At 44.4% G+C, this 19591-nt stretch overlaps 1 protein-coding gene across 2 annotated transcripts in view; it reads right to left on the bottom strand.

The window, feature by feature from the left end:
* The window catches only part of LOC145406638 (terminal nucleotidyltransferase 4B-like), a 170307-nt gene that overhangs the window by 90028 nt on the left and 60688 nt on the right, over window positions 1–19591 (bottom strand). For both annotated transcript variants that reach the window (XM_080277715.1, XM_080277716.1), the window contains exon 5: window positions 8892–9038. In XM_080277715.1, coding sequence (XP_080133841.1) covers window positions 8892–9038 — 147 coding nt within the window. The remainder of the gene's footprint in view (window positions 1–8891; window positions 9039–19591) is intronic.

The raw sequence follows: 19591 nt of genomic DNA, 5'->3' as shown, positions 1-19591 counted from the left end.
CTTAGCATTCAAGTTGCTGCTGCTGCTTGAGTTATCCACACTTTCTCAAGGGATGCCATCCAAATTGTGAAGTTGTATTTCTCTCTCCAAACACAACCAATGTTCTTCAACCTCTTGATCAAAAGATAATTGTCAAAGTCAAGCTGGAACTTTACTATATGGCCTGGGACCGACTTGAGGCAGCACTGGACTGCGATGAGCTAAATTATGGTACTTGTTTTCATTATATATATATATATATATATATATATATATATATATATATAAAACATACACCTATTCTTATTCAACTTTATTTTGACATTTTTCTTCATCATCACTGACTATTTTCTTCACCATCACTGACTATGTGATAAAAATATTTTGACTAAAGTAACTAATTACGTTCATTAACGTTAGGAAATAGTTTGTGACTAAAATCATCCGTACTAAGCCTGAATAAAACTTTTTTTTTTTTTTTGTCACACCATTTGTTTTTATATTTACATGACTTCTGCTCTATCAAGATTAACGAAATTGTCAGTGTTTGCCAAATGAAGAACCAGTGTATGACATATTTCGTAAAAACAAAGTAAGAGAAAGAAAGAAAAAAAAAAAGTTTCCATATACAGTAATCCCTCTAATATCCGGACGCCCAATAACCGAACATCCCACTAACCGAACCTTATCGTCCTGGGATCAAACATTCCCAAAATGGTCCGAAAATCCAAAAAAATTGGAAAAAAAATCGATTTTCTGCCGTCCGTAATTTGAACTTGCCGCGCGCGCCGCGTGAGAGCATTGTTTTGGTTCGTCATTCCTCCGACGTCCGATAGAGCGCCGCTGCATCCTCCCCACTTCCCGCCTGTCTCTCACCGCGACAAGACCTACGCTCTTCGTCATGGCTGCCCACGTGCTCGCTTTTGTGGTGGTGCCGTACTTGCTGCAAGGCCTCCTGCTGCTCTCTGCCCTACTCTTAGTGTGTGTGATGATGGCCCCGCCTCCTGAGAAAAGGAAGAGAGTGGTGCTGACTCTGGAGAAGAAACGGGAGATATTGGAGAAGGTTGATGCGGGTTGGTCTTCCTCTCGCATTCTCCGCGAGTTCAACCTGGCCCGGTCGACTTTGTTTGATATCAAGCGTTCCCGAGACAAGCTCATGCAGTACACGGCTGACTTCTCGTCGAGAAGCAAACGCAACGTGGAGAGGAAGGTTATGTTTACTCCCAAGTATGCAGAGATCGACCGCTCCACGTTGATTTGGTATCGACAGCAACGTGCAGCTGGTGTGATGGTACGTGGAACGGAGCTGAAGGCTGCTGCTGAGAAGTTTGCAAGGCTTCACGACGCCCTAGACTTCAAGGCATCCGAGGGTTGGCTCTTCGCGTTCAAGTTGCGACATGGCCTTACTAACCGTAAAGCACATGGCGAAGCATTGGACGCTAACGAGGATGGAGTGGACGAGTTTCGGCACAAGGTGAAAGGCTTGATCGACAGGGAGGGCCTCACTCTCGGTCAAGTCTATAACGCTGACGAAACTGGCCTATTCTATCGCTCGGTGCCAACGAACACTCTCGCCGATGAGACGGAGAAGCGTGTACCTGGCCGCAAGCTTTCTAAGGAACGGATATCTGCTTTGTGTTGTGCCAATGCTAACGGCATGCACCGGCTTAAGCCCGTTATTGTTGGCCGTGCAAAGCAGCCTCGGTGCCTTCGTGGGGTGATGGATGTCCTTCCTGTCGTATGGTACCATTCTTTGAAAGCATGGTTCACAGCTGTGATTTTCAAAGACTGGTTTCACCATCACTTCGTCAAGGAGGTCATACATTACCAGACGAAGACACTGGGAATTCCTCGCGACCAGGTAAAGGCTCTCCTTCTCCTCGACAATGCACCTGCCCACCCGTGCGACAAGGACTTGGTTGCTGAGAATGGCCGTATTAGGTGCATGTTTCTGCCACCTAATACGACTGCTCTCATTCAACCTATGGACCAAGGAGTGATCGTGGCAACAAAGCGCCTGTACCGTCGGAAGTTCCTGGACGAGGTGATGGTGGTTCTCGAGGACGAGGACGAGCGCAGGGAAGGACGTGACACTCGAGGCAAGCGGACTTTGGAAAACCTTCGCCGCTACAACATCAAGTCTGCGCTGTACAACTGGGCTAGTGCATGGAAGGAAGTCCCTGTGAAAACTCTTGAAAATGGTTGGTCTCGTCTGCTTCTCGGAACAGATGTGGAGTACGATTTCCTAGGGTTTGACGTGGATGACTTCCATGCACGGCTACGTACGCACGGCGACGATGTTGATGTGGACGATGTTCGTGAGTGGTTGGACGACGACGAGGGCGATCCTGGGTATCAGACGTTGTCTGATATCGAGATCGCGTCTTCGGTTGCTGGTGTCAGTCCCGAACTTGAAGATTCCGACGACGAAGGCGATGATGATGCAGACTCCGCCCAGCAGGACACTACTCCAGCCATCCCCAAGCTGAGCGCACTCCGGGAACATCTAGAGTTCGTCCTAGACTACCTGGAACACCCGGACTGCGACAGGGAGATGGGGCCCTTGGGACTCGTGGAGGAAGTGCGTGCTTTCCGGCAGCGCATCATCAATCGCCAGAATCGTCGGTCCTTGCGTCAGTCAACGATTGACAGTTTTCAGGCCCGTGACCCCGCTGTGCCAAGCCCTGGTTCCACTCCGTTGCCTCCCCAAGACAGGCCCTCATGCTCCGAGCCACAGCCCAGCACATCAGCTACAGTGGAGTCACCGCTCGACGTGAGTTTGCGGCTGTCTTCAGAGTCTTCTGTAGTCGGTACGCCATCACCACTACCCACCGATGCACCCCTTGGACGCCTGCCAGTGATACTCTCGGGCTCTGACAGTGAATAAACAGCAAGAACTTCTCCACTAGACCACACGGGAATTTTGAGTGTTGTGCAGTGAAAAAAACGGTGTGTTGTGTTAAGGTTTTCAAGTTGGGAGAAAAGACTAAGTAGAAAAGAAATTTAACGTAACTAACCTTCTTTGTTTTGGCTTTGGAAACTTAAAAAAACTTGGGAAAAGTTAATGTGCAACACTTAAATTTAATGGAACATTATTTGGACTAAAGTGAACACTGTGAAAAGAACGGACTTCTGTGTGTTAGTGACTAAGTTCAGTGCAAGACTTCAGGAAGAGTGTAGTGCAAGTGCTTCAGGAAATCGTTCTTACTGTCAGAGTCCGAGAGGAGGCGGTTATTCATCGAGGTGGCCAGGGACTTGCTGTAAGTAGCCAAAATGTTTCATGTTGTACTATTTTCCATACTATATTTACCAGAATGTTTCATATTGTATTTTTTCCCATACTATACTTACCAGAAAGTGTCATACTGTACTTCTTTCCATACTAAACTTACCTCATGCTTGTGCAGTAGGAATGTGTTTTTCAGAGTTCGGTTAGGTTCGGTTAGGTTAGGTTCGGTTAGAGTCCATAAGTACCAGAATGTTTATTAATGTATGAACATACTTCTAAACCCACATTTTATGTGTCTATTGCATTTATTTCAGTCATTTATGTGCCTTATTGGTGTGATTTGGGTGTTAAATAGGTGCTATGCATGTCCGGAGGGAGTTGTATAGGTGTTTCTCTGTGTCAGGGTCCGTAAGTACAAGTCCATAAGCTGGGGCCCAATATCCGGACAAAACCAATATCCGAACCTACCGATGGCTCTATTGATCCGGATATTGGAGTGATTACTGTAAATCACCAGATTCTCCAACATGTTGACTATGAGGTGGGGCCAGAACCAGTAGCCAGTGCATCAAACAATCAAGAAGCATGTGATCATGTGGAATCAAATGGCCAACACCACCTAGCCAGCATTACAGTTCAACAGCTGGCGACTCACGCAGCACCGTTGCCAAATGGAGACACCCCAGAAGAACAAATGAAGATATCGCTTCAACATCACACAAGGAGTCGATCTGATGATGGAATGTTGGCATTATATTAATGCAGCAACAATTCAGCAGCCATGGAGGAAAGTTCTCCCTGGGGTAGACATCACGGCAACAGTGGGAGGAGAGGAGAACTGTGTGAGGCAGAGCACTGTGGCGGCGGTTACAGCTGTAGTTGAAAGAGCCAGAACAATAAGAATTGGTTATTTCAATCAGGTGAAGGCTGCTGACATGGGAGAAATGGTTGGGCAGACAACTGTTGAGAATGTGGAAGATATGACTCAAGAAGATCAGAAAGCCGAGGAAAAAGGGGAGAATGAACAAGGAATGGAAAGACTACAGGGTGAGCCAAACACTCATCAGCTGGGCAAGATCTTGGCAATTGCTGAGATATACAAATAGGCAGTCAATGACTGTGATCTTGATCTTGGATGGCATGAAGCCTTTATTGAATTTATCAAGAAAAGTGCCGCTGCATATGAAGAACTGCATAGAAAAAAACTAAACAAGACTATCTATCTATCTATCTGTTGCCAGACGCCTCAATCCCATTTGGGGTGGCCACAAACAAATCGCCTCCAAGTTGCCCTGTCCCCCGCCATTTCACTGCCCTGCTCCCAACTCACATACCCCTCTCTCATATACCTCTCCACCCCATCCCTCCATCTCATCCTCGGCCTCCCCCTCCCTCTTCCCCCCTCCACCTCACTTACATACTCTCTTCGTCAGTCTTTCATCCTCCATCCTCTCCACATGGCCAAACCACCTCAGTGTGTTCCTCATAACGCTTCCTATCACATCCACATCCACACCACAACGCTCCTTTATATTCTCATTCATCAGCCTGTCTCTCCATGTGACTCCACAGGCTCCTCTTAAATAACTCATTTCCACTGCTCTCACTCTTGACTTGTGTCCTTCCAACAGCGTCCAAGCTTCACTTCCATACGTTAGAGTTGGTATCACAATACTGTCATATAGTAATTTTTTCACTTCCATGCTCACTTCCCTGTTTCTTATCACTGCTTTCAAAGAACCAGCAACCTTTCTTCCCTGCTGTACCCTTTCATGCACTTCACCCTCCAAACCTCCATCCTTACTCATCACACTACCCAAGCACTTAAACGTACTCACATTTTCCAATTCCTCACCATCCAACCTTGCTGTACATTCACTGACTTCACCTCTCTCAAAGACCATCACTTTACTCTTCCCTACATTCACCTTTAGATTCCGTTTCTTACACACTCTCCCAAACTCATCCACCAAGCCTTGCAGCTCCCCTTTGTCTTCACTCAACAACACAGTATCATCTGCAAACAACAATACAGGGAGTTTCCAAACACTATCCTCTCTCACCAATGCCACTCCAACATCCACTACCCTACCTTGTACCTCTTTTATTACCCCATCCATGTACAGATTGAACAACCATGGAGACATGACACATCCCTGTTTCAACCCAACTTTCATAAAGAAAAATTCACTTAGTTCACCATCCACACGCACTGCAGCCTTCGCACCATCGTACATACTCTTCACAGCATTCAACAACTTCCCATCTACTCCATATATTCTTAACACTTTCCACAATCCTTGTCTATCCACCCTGTCATATGCTTTCTCCAAATCCATGAAAGCCGCATACAACTTCTTTCCCTTCTCTAGAAACTTTTCCACTAAAGATCTAAGAATGAATATCTGATCTACACAAACCCTTCCCTTCCTAAAGCCTCCCTGTTCTTCTCCACCTAATTTCTCTGTTCTTTCTCTAACTCTGTCAATAAGTATCCTACCATACACTTTTCCTATTAGACTATGAAGACAAATGCCCCTATGATTACCAAACACTTCTTTTTCCCCTTTTCCTTTGTACAAGGGAATAATTATACCTGACTTCCAATCCTCCGGGACTCTACCTTCCTCCCAGGCCAATCTGCACATTTTCCATATCCATTCTACTACTATCTCTCCCCCATACTTCAGCATTTCACCACACACTCCATCAATTCCTGGGGCTTTCCCCAATTTAACTTTCTTCATTGCTTCCACAACTTCTATCCTACTGATTTCTTCCTGTCTTCTCACCTCCCTCCTTCTCCCAGCCATTCCCCAGCCACTTATACTCGCATTACTTCCATCATCTATGTTCAACAATTCCTTAAAGTGTTCTCACCATCTGCTCACTTTTTCTCCCTTCTCCACTAGTAATCTACCATTTTTATCTTTCACTCTCCTGCTGACTTCACTTCCACCATGTCTTACTCTTTTCACCTCTTTCCAGAACATTTTCTTACAGTCCCTCCACTTTACACTCAAATTCCTTCCAAATTCCTCATCCACTCTCTTCTTACTCTCTCTTACTAATCTTTTCACCTCTCTCTTTCTTTCTTCATATAACTCTCTCTTCCGCCTCTCAATTTCTTCCACGCCCCTATTTCTCATCCATTCATTGTATGCTTTATTCTTTTGTGCAACAGCCTGTCTCACCTCTTCAGTCCACCACGCTGTTCCTTGCACCCCCCTCCGTCTTCTCTTCCTTCCACACACCACATCACATGCTGCACATATTTCTTCTGTAAATATCCTACACACACCTTCCACGTCTCTCATCTGCTCCAATTCATATTTGCCCAATCGTTCCTCCACTTCTCTCTTATACTCTGCCTTTTTCTCAACCTCTTGTAACCTTTCCACTCTCTTTGCAACTACTCCTTCTTCCCATCCTTCCCTTCTTCTATTACTCCATCTTACTTGAATCCTAATTCTGGCCACCACCAAGTTGTGGTCAGAAAGTCCACTCCCCCAGCCTCTATAAGCTCTTGCATCCATTACAAATCTTCGCATCCTTTCATTCACACACACATAATCAATCATTGCCTTCCTTTCATTCAGTTCACCACCCACCATTCTCATCACTCACCACGTATACCTGTGGATCATTTTATGCCTGAAGAAGGTATTGGCTATCACCAACCCCCTCCCAGCACAAATGTCCACTGACGCATTCCCATTCTCATCTATCTCAGCAGGCACACCCCACTCACCAACTATTCCATCCACCTTCACATTCCCAACTTTACCATTCATATCACCGATCAAAAACACTCTGATGATGATACAGTAATGCTGAGTTAAGATGAATGGGAGTTGCAAGGTTTGGTGAATGAATTTGGGACATTGTGAAGGAGAAGGAAGCTGAAAGTTAATGTAAACAAAAGTAAAGTTATGGTGTTTGAGAGGAATGAAGTCACAGTGTGTGCAGTGAGGTTGGATGGTGAGGATATGGAGAATGTGAGTGCATTCAAGTACTTGGGTAGTGTGATGAGTAAGGATGGAACTTTGGGGGATGAAGTGCTGAAAGGGTACAGCAGGGAAGGAAGGTTGTTGGTATACTGAAAGCAGTGATGAGAAATAGGGAGGTGAGTATTGAAGTTAAGAGGTCACTGCATGATAGTATTGTGATCCCTACCCTGACGTATGGAAGCGAGGCATGGACCTTGCAAGAGGGGAACAAGTCAAGAGTGAGAGCAGTGGAAATGAGTTACTTGAGAGGAGCATGTGGAGTGACATGGAGGGACAGGTTGACGAATGAAGAAGTGAAGGAACGCTGTGGGGTGGATGTGGATGTGGTTGAGAAGATTAGGAGAAATACACTGTGGTGGTTTGGACACGTGAAGAGAATGTAGAATGAAAGACTGACTAAGAGGGTGTATGTAGGTGAGGTGGAGGGAGGGAGAGGGAGAGGTAGACTGAGGATGAGGTGGAGGGATGGAGTTGAGAGGTATATGAGGAAGGGGGGGGGGTGAGTTGGAGGGAGAGTAGTCAAATGGTGGGTGACAGGCGACTTGGAGGTGTTTTGTCTGCGGCCACCCTTTGCGGGATTAGGGCGTCGGGCTATAGATAGATAGATAGAAAAACACTCTCTCATTCCTTCCAAACTTTTCCATGCACACTTCTACATTTGTCCAGAACTCTTCTCTCACTCTTCTAGCACGATATTGCGTTGGCGCATACACACACACAATCGCCCACATTTGTATTCCAACTTTCAACTTTACCCACACAATCCTTGACTCAACTGATCCATACTGTCTTATGCTCTTCTTCCATCTTTAATTAATTACATGGCACACAAGGTACAAGCTACACCAGTTCCCATCCAGGATCCAGCTCCTGCCAGTGAAGACAACACAGGAGGATTATTCACTCTTCCTTGACAATGACTCTGAAGACATGGGTAATGATTTCAAAAGATTTGCTCTAAGGGATCCTTCACCAGGTGCTGAATGATGATAAACACTCGGCAAGGTGGGGGAAGAGTCGGGTGAACCAAGTGAGTCGCAATGGTTACCACTAATTGTCCGTAAGAAAATACAGTATATATATTTTTCCATTACTGATAGGTTTTATTGTATCCAAACATTGGTTAAATTTTAATGTGTTATGCAATAAATTATTAGTGGCATTTGAGAAAAGTTAAGAGGCAAATGGGATATTGCCATGACTTGGAAGGAACTGGTAGAGTGAGGCAGGATGGTGGCCATGAAGCTTTTAATGAATGAAAATATCTTCGTGTGTGTTACTTAAACCTTGCTAAAATTATAGTGTTGCGTGTTGTGCACCAGAATGCCTATAGTTTTAAATAAGATAATAACCTGGATAGTTTTACATGAGAGAATAACTTGGATTAAGAGGTAAATAAGAATGGCTACTGCCGCAAGTCAGAAGAAACATAGCTATTTATGTGTAAACATATGTTGAGAGTTTGGCGATATACGAGTTTAGCACAGCATGGCCAGAATAAAGCAAACGCTAAACTCAGGTACCCACTGTACTTGGATAAAAACATTATCTCCACAAAAACACTAAAGTCTGTAAGTAGCAGCTTTACACTTGTGTCGTACTACTTATTAAAAACTAACAGCATAATGAAGCTTCTCCCCTTTCAAAAGAAGGAGACTGGCAACAATACAAACCTCATCTTTGGATATGTATGCACCACCATCCTTGATTCTGATACCAGTCTTCAGGTAGTTGAAATGTCGACCATAGAGCTCAAAGAATTCTATGAGCAGCACTCCGAGGTTGGCGTTTGGCTGTGATGCATCAGCACGTTGGTGTAGCTGGGAGGAAGCGGTCATGGTAATCAAATAAAATCACAAAGATCAAAAAGTAACTGCACCAAGTAAATCTAAATTTATCTATCTCCTGTACACACACACTCACACACACACACACAAATGGTTGTACAGTAAACCCTTACTATAATGGACTAATTGGGGCCCAAGCCATTCCGAAATAAGTGAAATGCCGATAAAAGTGACACCAGACTTCCTCCTCCTAACCCGGACTTTTTCCGATACATCAGACATTAGTCCAGATTGCTTGAACGGTTTTTAAACTATTTCACTACCATTGCAGTACTGCTGTATTATACATTCACTACAATATTCAAATGGTTTTATATAATAATATTGTAATGTACCCTGATAAACATGTCCTTTACTTACCTTATTGTGGTGAACATAGCTAAAGTGGTCAAGCAGTCCAGACTGCTTCTGGCTTTATCGGACTTTTTCTGATATATAAGAATTTAGTCTGGTAGCGCCTCGATTCTGATAAAGCGAATTCTGGTCTACTGAAGTACATTAGATCGAGGTTTTACTGTAATTACTACCTATTCAGAGTATTGTAGAGAACTTTTCATCTTTTGCCAGCCTGACCTTATATTGTTCAACTTACTTTTGCCCTGTAGGTGGAAATATCACACCCTGTTTTCAGTCCACTTGTTTAAATCCCCTTTGTGTATGTCTCATCACACCATCCTCGACCTCTCCATATGCATATTCCACTCTCCCTCCTTTCAGAACCATTTATGTATCCCATAGTTGGTAATCTACCTACTGTATTATTTCTTACATAAACAAACTAAATATATTTTCTTATTCTGTCATGTATCTGACCATTTTCTAAGGTCATAAGTGATTTTTGTAAGATAATGTATGTGAGTGAGGTGGAAGGGGGAAGAGGGAGGGGGAGGCTGAGGGTGAGATGGAGGGATGGAGTGGAGAGGGATATGAGAGGGGGGGGTGTGAGTTGGGAGCAGGGCAGTGAAATGATGGGGGACAGGGGGATGTGGAGGCGATTTGTTTGTGGCCACCCCGTGTGGGATTAAGGCGTCTGGCAATAGACAGATAGATAGAATTTTCCATCTATTCATCTATGGCCAGATGCCTTAATCCTCTATGGGGTGGCTACAAACAAATCGCCTCTACATTACCCTGCCCTTTGCCACTGAGCTGCCCTCACTACAACTTACACTCCCCTCTCACATATATCACTTAATTTCATCCCTCCATCTCATCCTTGGTCCCCACTCCCTCCTCTTCCCCCCTCCTCGATCTCACTTACATACACTCTTCTCATCAGTTTCACTTTCAATCCTCTCCACAAGGCCAAACCATTTCAAGGTACTTCTCTCAAACATTATCAGTCACATCCACATCAAAAACAAAATGCTACTTTACATCACCATTTGTCTGACTCTCTCCATGTAACTTCACAACTATCTATCTATCTATTGCCAGATGCCATAATCCAGTAAGAGGTGGCCACAAACAAATCACCTCCATGTCGCCCTGTCCCTCGCCATCTCATTGCCCTGCTCTCAGCTCACACCCCCCTCTCTCATATACCTCTCCACTCCATCCCTCCCTCTCCCCCCCTCCACCTAACTCACATACACTCTCCTTGTCGGTCTCTCACTCTCCATCCTCTCCGCATGGCCAAACCACCTCAATGTGTTTCTCCTAACGTGCCCCATCACATCCACATCCACATCACAACGCTCCTTCACTTCCTCATTTGTCAGGTTGTCTCTCCACGTGACTCCACATGCACCTCTCAAATAACTCATTTCCACTGCTCTCACTCGACTTCTGTCCCTCCAACAAGGTCCAAGCTTCATTTCCATACATTAGAGTTGGTATCACAATACTGTCATGTAGTAGCTTTTTCACTTCCATGCTCAATTCCCTGTTTCTTATCACTGCTTTCAAGGAACCAGCAACCTTCTTCCCTGTTGTACACTTTCAAGCACTTCACCCTCTAAACTTCCATCTTTGCTCATCACACTACCCAAGGACTTAAATGCCCTCAAATTTTATATTTCCTTTTCATCCAACCTCACTGTACATTCACTGCCCTCACTTCTCTCGAAGACCATCACTTTACTCTTCCCTACATTCACCTTTAGATTCTGTTTCTTACACACTCTCCCAAACTCATCCACCAAGCCTTGCAGCTCACCTTTGTCTTCAACTAACAACAGTATCATCTGCAAACAACAATATTGGTAGTTTCCAAACACTGCCCTTTCTCACCAGGGCCACTCCAACATCCACTGCCCTACCTTCTATCTCTTTTATAACCCCATCCATATACAAATTGAACAACCATGGAGACATGACACATCCATGTTTCAATCCAACTTTCAAAGAGAAAAATTCACTCAGTTCACTATCCAAACACACTGCAGCCTTAGCACCCTCATACATACTCTTCACAGCCTTCAACAACTTCCCATCTTCAGCGAAATTACCAATATGCCGGGAATCGAACCCGGGACTCTCAGGTGAGAGCCAGGCAGCATACCACTACACCACGACCAGGTAAAAGTTAACTCACGTTGTCACAATCTTGTAACCAACGTCCCTCCGCCCCCACTGTGGGCATCAAGAGGATGAGTTAACCCCCTGGCACTCGGGCAAGTAGATGCTTTCAATCTATCCCAAACACTTACGGCAAGTCAGAATGAAGAGAGAACCTGTATTTTTTTTTTCACAGGAAAAATCATCAGAGAAATTACCAATATGCCGGGAATCGAACCCGGGACTCTCAGGTGAGAGCCAGGCAGCATACCACTACACCACGACCAGGTAAAAGTTAACTCACGTTGTCACAATCTTGTAACCAACGTCCCTCCGCCCCCACTGTGGGCATCAAGAGGATGAGTTAACCCCCTGGCACTCGGGCAAGTAGATGCTTTCAATCTATCCCAAACACTTACGGCAAGTCAGAATGAAGAGAGAACCTGTATTTTTTTTTTCACAGGAAAAATCATCAGAGAAATTACCAATATGCCGGGAATCGAACCCGGGACTCTCAGGTGAGAGCCAGGCAGCAGGTTCTCTCTTCATTCTGACTTGCCGTAAGTGTTTGGGATAGATTAAAAGCATCTACTTGCCCGAGTGCCAGGGGGTTAACTCATCCTCTTGATGCCCACAGTGGGGGCGGAGGGACGTTGGTTACAAGATTGTGACAACGTGAGTTAACTTTTACCTGGTTGTGGTGTAGTGGTATGCTGCCTGGCTCTCACCTGAGAGTCCCGGGTTCGATTCCCGGCATATTGGTAATTTCTCTGATGATTTTTCCTGTGAAAAAAAAATACAGGTTCTCTCTTCATTCTGACTTGCCGTAAGTGTTTGGGATAGATTAAAAGCATCTACTTGCCCGAGTGCCAAGGGGTTAACTCATCCTCTTGATGCCCACAGTGGGGGCGGAGGGACGTTGGTTACAAGATTGTGACAACGTGAGTTAACTTTTACCTGGTCGTGGTGTAGTGGTATGCTGCCTGGCTCTCACCTGAGAGTCCCGGGTTCGATTCCCGGCATATTGGTAATTTCTCTGATGATTTTTCCTGTGAAAAAAAATACAGGTTCTCTCTTCATTCTGACTTGCCGTAAGTGTTTGGGATAGATTAAAAGCATCTACTTGCCCGAGTGCCAGGGGGTTAACTCATCCTCTTGATGCCCACAGTGGGGGGGGAGGGACGTTGGTTACAAGATTGTGACAACGTGAGTTAACTTTTACCTGGTCGTGGTGTAGTGGTATGCTGCCTGGCTCTCACCTGAGAGTCCCGGGTTCGATTCCCGGCATATTGGTAAATTCTCTGATGATTTTTCCTGTGAAAAAAAAATACAGGTTCTCTCTTCAACTTCCCATCTACTTCATATATTCTTAACACTTTTCGTAATCCTTGTCTACCCACCCTGTCATGTGCTTGCTCCAAATCCATGAAGGCTGCATATAACTACTTTCCCTGCTGTAGAAACTTTTCCACTAAAGATCTAAGAATGCATATTTTATCTGATCTACACAACCTCTTCCCTTCCTGAAACCTCCCTGTTATTCTCCAACTACTTCCTCTGTATTTCCCTAACTCTGTCAATACATATCCTACCATGTACTTTTCCTATTACTCTAAGAAGGCAAATGCCCCTATGATTACCACACATTTTTCTTTCCCCTTTTCCTTTGTATAGGGGAATAATTATACCGACTTCCAATCCTCCAGGACTCTACCTTCCTCCCAGGCCAACCTGCACATCTTCCACATCCATTCTATTACTATTTCTCCCCCATGCTTCAGCATTTCACCACACACTCCATCAATTCCTGGGGCTTTCCCCATTTTAACTTTCTTCATTGCTTCCACAACTTCCATTCTACTGATTTCTTCCTCTCTTCTCACATCCCTCCATCTCCCAGCTACTCCCCAGCCACTTGTACTTGTATTACTTTCATTCTCTATGTTCAACAATTCCTTAAAGTGTTCTCTCCATCTACTCACTTTTTCTCCCTTCTCCAATAGTAATCTACCATTTTCATCTTTCACTCCCCAACTAACTTCTTTGGCACCCTGTTTAATTCTCTTTACATGGACATATATATATATATATATATATATATATATATATATATATATATATATATCTATATATATATATAAATAAAATATATATATATATATATATATATATATATATATACACATATGAATGTCTGTATGTGCGTTTATGTAATGATACATACGCAGTAAAACCTTGATATAACGAACTTATATAGACCGAAATTCGCTTTTATCAGAACTGAGGAGCTACTGGACTATATTCTTATTCAGTAAAACCTCGATATAACGGACTTCAACATAACAGAATTCGCTGTTAACGGGCTCAAGGAGCTAAGAGGACTAAATTCTTATGCATCAGGAAAAGTCCAATAAAGCCAGAAGCAGTCTGTCTCTTGGAATAAACGAATAAACAAACAAACGGAGGAGATACCATAACATCGGTCCCTCCTCTCTCTCTCTCTTCCTATATTCCTTCCCTTCCTCCCTGTCTCTCTCCAGTGAGAGAGAGAGAGAGAGAGAGAGAATAAATACGGGAATGTCAAGTGGCATCCCCTTGACATAAACAAATGAGGGAGATAGGCATAACCTTGGTCCCTCCTCTCTCTCTCTCCTTCTATCCCCTTCGTCTCTCCGGGAGAGGTGAAAGTGAATGTAAAAGTGAAGGTTAGTGAAGGAATTGTGAAAGTGAAAGTGAAGGCAGTGTGAGTGAAAGTGAAAGCAAAAGTGAAGGTGAAAGTGAAGTCAAAAGTAATAGAATATGAAAGTGAAGGTGAAAGTGAGGGTGAAAGTGAGGGTAAATGTGAAGGTGAAGGTGAAAGTGAGGGTAAAAGTGAAGGTGAAGGTGAAAGTGAGGGTAAAAGTGAAGGTGAAAGTAAAAGTGAATGTGAAAGTGCAAGTGAAAGTGAAGTCAAGTGAATGTGAAAGTGAAGAAGGAAGGTGAAAGTGAATGAAAATAAAGATGAAAGTGAGGGTGAAAGTGAAGGTGAAAGAGGTGAAGGTAAAAAAGTGAGGGTGAAGGTAAAAAAGTGAAGGTGAAGGTGAAAATGAATGTATGAGTGAAGATGAAGGTGGATGTGAAGGTGAAAGTAAAGGACAAGGAAAATGAAGGTGAAAGTGAAGGTGAAAATGAATAAGTGAAGATGAAGGTGAAAATGAATGTATAAGTGAAGGTGAAAGAAAAATTAAAAAGGTGAAAGTGAATGTGAATGTGAAGATGAAGGTGAAAGAAAAAATGAAGGTGAATGTGACAGTAAATGTAGGGAGGGCTAAAGTGAAGGTAAGTGAAAGTAATTGTAAAGGTAAATGTGAAAGTGAGAAAGTAAGGTTGCAAATGAAGGTGAACTGGAAATTCAAAATGAATGAAAGTGAGTGTGAAAGTGAGCATGGAAATGAATATGAATATCAGAGTTAACTGAAAGTGAAGGTAAAAATGAACAGGAAGGTGAAGATGAAGGTGATAACAAAGACAAAAATATGTGAAACAAAATGGAAGTGCCCAGTGTGGAGAGAGAGAGAGAGAGAGAGAGAGAGAGAGAGAGAGAGAGAGAATAAACACATGAATTACAAGCCAGTCGCTGTGCATAACAAATGGAGGAGGAAGTCTAGGGGGGAGTCCAGATGTCACTTTTATCGGACTTTTGCATTTTTCGAACTGGCTTGGGCCCCAATTAGTCCGATATAGTAAAGTTTTACTATACATGAGAAAAAGTCCGATAAAGCCAGAGGCAGCCCGGATTGCCTGACTGCTTCAGGTATTTTTACCACAATAAGGTAAATGAAAAACATGTTTATCACTGTACAATACAGTATTATTATAAATATATTACACCATTTGATTATTGTAGTGAATGTATAAGACGGCACAGAACTGCAATGGCAGTGCAAAAGGTTTAATATACGTTGGACTAATACCTGATACATCGGAAAGAGTCCGAATAGCAGGGGAAGTTTGGATGTTGCTTTTATCGGAATGGCTTGGTCCCTAATTAGTTCGTTATAGTGAGGTTTTACTGTGTGTGTGTGTATATATATATTTATATATATATATATATATATATATATATATATATATATATATATACATTCATCCATCCATCCATCATCTAATCCTACGTTGCCCCATGAGGAGCATAGGAGCCCAGGGTTAGGGAAGTTGGTCCTGGCATTTAAGATGAGAGTGACCAGCCTCACCCATCCCTGAGTGGCATTACATGAGCAATAAACCCCTACCACCCCTTGGATATAAACCTTCACCAGCTCAATCCGACTGGAGCACCTTTATTACCCACTAAACCACCAGAAGCCAAAATTTGGTTATATAGTTACCACCCAGCATAGTAAATGGTTTCCTGGTGTACAGGAAACCATTTGGCTTGTCACTCAGTGTAGAGTCACCCACAGGCAGAAGGAAGAGGAAAGAATGAAGGAAAGAAAGACACAAGAGGAAGAGTAAAGTCACCCACAGGCAGAAGAAAGAGGAAAGAATGAAGGAAAGAAAGACAGAGGAGGATGGATGGAAAGAAGGTTGGAGGAGAGGAAAGGGTAGACACCCGAGAGCAGCATTACATCAAGTGAGTGGATGGTGAGCGCCCCCACCTACCACATATATATGTATACAGTAAGTATATATATATATATATATAAAGTAATCCCTCTAATATCCAGACGCCCACCATCTGGACTTCCCCACTAACCAGACATAATCGTCCCAGGATCCAGTATTCAAAAAAAAAAAAAAAAAAAAAAAAAAAAAAAAAACGTAATTTGAACTTGGCGCACGGGACAGCTTTGTAGTGGCGCGTCATTTCTCCGACGTCCGCTAGAGCGCCCCTGCATCCTCCCCACTTTCCGCCTGTCTCTCGTCGCAAGTGAATGCTCGTCGTCATGGCTGCCACATGCTCGCTTTTGTGGTGGGTACTTACCTGCTGCAGGCACTCCTGCTGCTCTCGTGCCTCTCCGCGTGTGTGATGATGGCCCCGCCGCCTGAGAAGAGGAAGAGAGTGGTACTGACTCTGGAGAACAAGCGGGAGATATTGGAGAAAGTAGATGTGGGATGGTCTTCACGCATCCTCTGCGAGTTTAACATGGCCCGATCTACTTTGTTTGATATTATGAGATCCCAAGACAAACTCATGAAGTACACGGCTGACTTCTCGTCGAGAAGCAAACGCAAAGTGGAAAGGAAGGTGATGTTTACTCCCAAGTTTGCTGAAGTCGACCACTCCACGTTGATTTGGTATCGACAGCAATGTGCTGCTTGTGTGATGGTACGTGGTACGGAGCTGAAGGCTGCTGCTGAGAAGTTCGCCAGGCTTCACGACGCCCTAGGCTTCAAGGCAAACGAGGGTTGGCTCTTCGTGCTTAAGTTACGGCATGGCCTTACCAACCGTAAGGCTCATGGCGAAGCTTTGGACGCTAATGAGGATGGAGTAGAGGAGTTTCGGCACAAGGTGAAGGGCTTGATCGACAGGGAGGGCCTCACTCTCAGTGAAGTCTACAATGCTGACAAAACTGGTTTATTCTATCGCTCTTTGCCAACAAACACTCTAACCGAGGAGACGGAGAAGTGTGTACCTGGCAGCAAACTCTCCAAGCAACGGATATCTGCTTTGTGTTGTGCCAATGCTAATGGCATGCACCGGCTTAAGCCCGTTATTGTTGGCCGTGCAAAGCAGCCTCGGTGTCTTCGTAGGGTGATGGATGTCCTTCCTGTCATCTGGTACCATTCTTTGAAGGCATGGATCACAGCCCAGATCCTCAAAGACTGGTTCCACCGCCATTTCGTCAAGGAGGTCATACATTACCAGACGGAGAAACTGGGAATCCCACACGACCAGGTAAAGGCCCTCCTTCTCCTCGACAATGCACCTGCCCACCCATGCGACAAGGACTTGGTGGCTGAGAATGGCCACATTAGGTGCATGTTTCTCCCACCTATTACTACTGCTCTCATCCAACCAATGGACCAAGGAGTGATCGTGGCAACAAAGCGCCTATACTGACGGAAGTTCCTGGACGAGGTGATGGTTGTTCTCGAGGACGAAGACGAGCGCAGGGAGGGACGGGACACACAAGGCCAGCGGACTTCGGAAAACCTTTGCCGCTACAACATCAAGTTTGCAATCTACAACTGAGCCAGTGCATGGAAGGAAATCCCTGTCAAGACTTTAGAAAATGGTTAGTCTCGTCTGCTTCTCGGAACAGATTTTGAGTACGTTTTCCTGGGTTTCGACGTGGATGACTTCCATGCATGTCTACGTACGCACGGCGATGCTGTTGATGTGGATGAAGTGCATGAGTGGTTGGATGACGACGAGGGTGATCCTGGGTATCAGACCCTGTTTGATATCGAGATCGTATCTTCAGTTGCAGGTGTTAGTACCCAGCTTGAAGATTCCGACAAGGACGGCGACGATGATGCGGACTCCTCTCAGCATGACACAACTCCAGCCATCCCCAAGCTGAGCATACTCCGGGAATACCTAGAGTTCGTTCTGGACTACCTGGAACACCCAGACTGCGACAGGAAGATGGGGCCCTTGGAACTTGTGGAGGAAGTGCATGCTTTCAGGCAGCGCATCATAAATCGTCAGAATCATCGTTCCTTGCGTCAATCAACCACTGACAGCTCTTTCAGGCCAGTGACCCCCGGTGTGCCCAGCCCTGGCTCCACTCCGTTGCCTCCCCAAGACAGGCCCTCATGCTCCAAGCCACAGCCCAGCACATCAGCCACGGTGGAGTCATCGCTCGACGTGAGTTTGCATCTGTCTTCAGAGTCGTCTGCAGGGGGTACGCCATCACCATGACCCAGCGACGCACCCCTAGGTCACCTCCCTGTGCTACTCTCAGACTCTGACAGTGATTAGATGCCAAGAACTTCTCCACTAGACCACATGGGAATTTACAGTGTTGTGCAGTGAAAAAACAGTATTGTGTTAAGGATTTACAGTTGTAAGTGAAAAGACAAAAATTTAATGGACTGTAACTGTAACATAAATTAACTTGAGTGTCTTTGGTTTAGAAAATGGTTTTAAGAGTGGAAAGACCTAAAGTGCAGAGTGCAACACTTGTTTCATTAAGGTACAATGGAGTGCAAGTAAGACAAGAGTGCGCACTGTGAAGAGAATGGACTTCTGAGTGCAAATGACTAAGTTCAGTGCAAGACTTCATGAACAGTGTACTGCGAGTGATTCAGGAAATCCTTCTTACTGTCAGTGTCTGAGAGGAGGTGGTTATTCATCAAGATGGCCATGGACTTGCTGTAAGTAGGCAGAATGTTTCATACTGTACTGTACTGTATTTTCCATACTATACTTACCTCAAACACCTCATTTCACTCTTTTATGTCCCTTATTGGTGTGAATATGCTGTGTCTTAGGTGCTATGCATGTGCAGTAGGGAGGTGTTTTTCTGAGTTAGGCTAGGTTAGGGTCCATAACTACCAGTCCAGGAGCCAGGGACTTGTAAGTACCCAGAATGTTTAATATTGTACGAACCTACCTCAAAAACCTCATTTTATGCTTCTTTTGCATTTATTTCAGTCTTCTATGTCCCTTATTGATGTGATTTGGGTCTTAAATAGGTGCTATGCATGTCCAGAGGGAGTTATATAGGTGTTTTTCTGAGTTAGGGTCCATAAGTACAAGTCCAGAAGGGTGGGGCCCAATATCCAGACAGGACCACTATAAGGACATGCCTATGGCTCTATTACGTCGGATATTGGAGGGATTACTGTATATATTTAAATATACAGTCGTCGCCTATGGTGTGAACTTCTATGCCATGGTTCTCTATGCCATGGCAAGGTGCCAGGCCCAAAAGAAAAAGAACCACATGCATAAACTACCTATGGTGTGGGTGCGGCAAGGTTTGAAACACACGGGCAAATTCCCCTGGCGGCGCACTCCCATGTTTGTAAACAAAGATGATGACCATTTCAGCTCCATACTACAAGTGCTTCAACTGTGGACTTTTTTCTCTCTTATG

The sequence above is a fragment of the Coenobita brevimanus genome, chromosome 71, assembly GCF_032717465.1.
Source record: "Coenobita brevimanus isolate Jiangsu-jjx chromosome 71, ASM3271746v2, whole genome shotgun sequence".
Taxonomy (NCBI): Eukaryota; Metazoa; Arthropoda; class Malacostraca; order Decapoda; family Coenobitidae; genus Coenobita; species Coenobita brevimanus.
The sequence above is the reverse complement of the archived record's forward strand: the minus strand, read 5'-3'. Positions and strand labels throughout refer to the sequence as shown.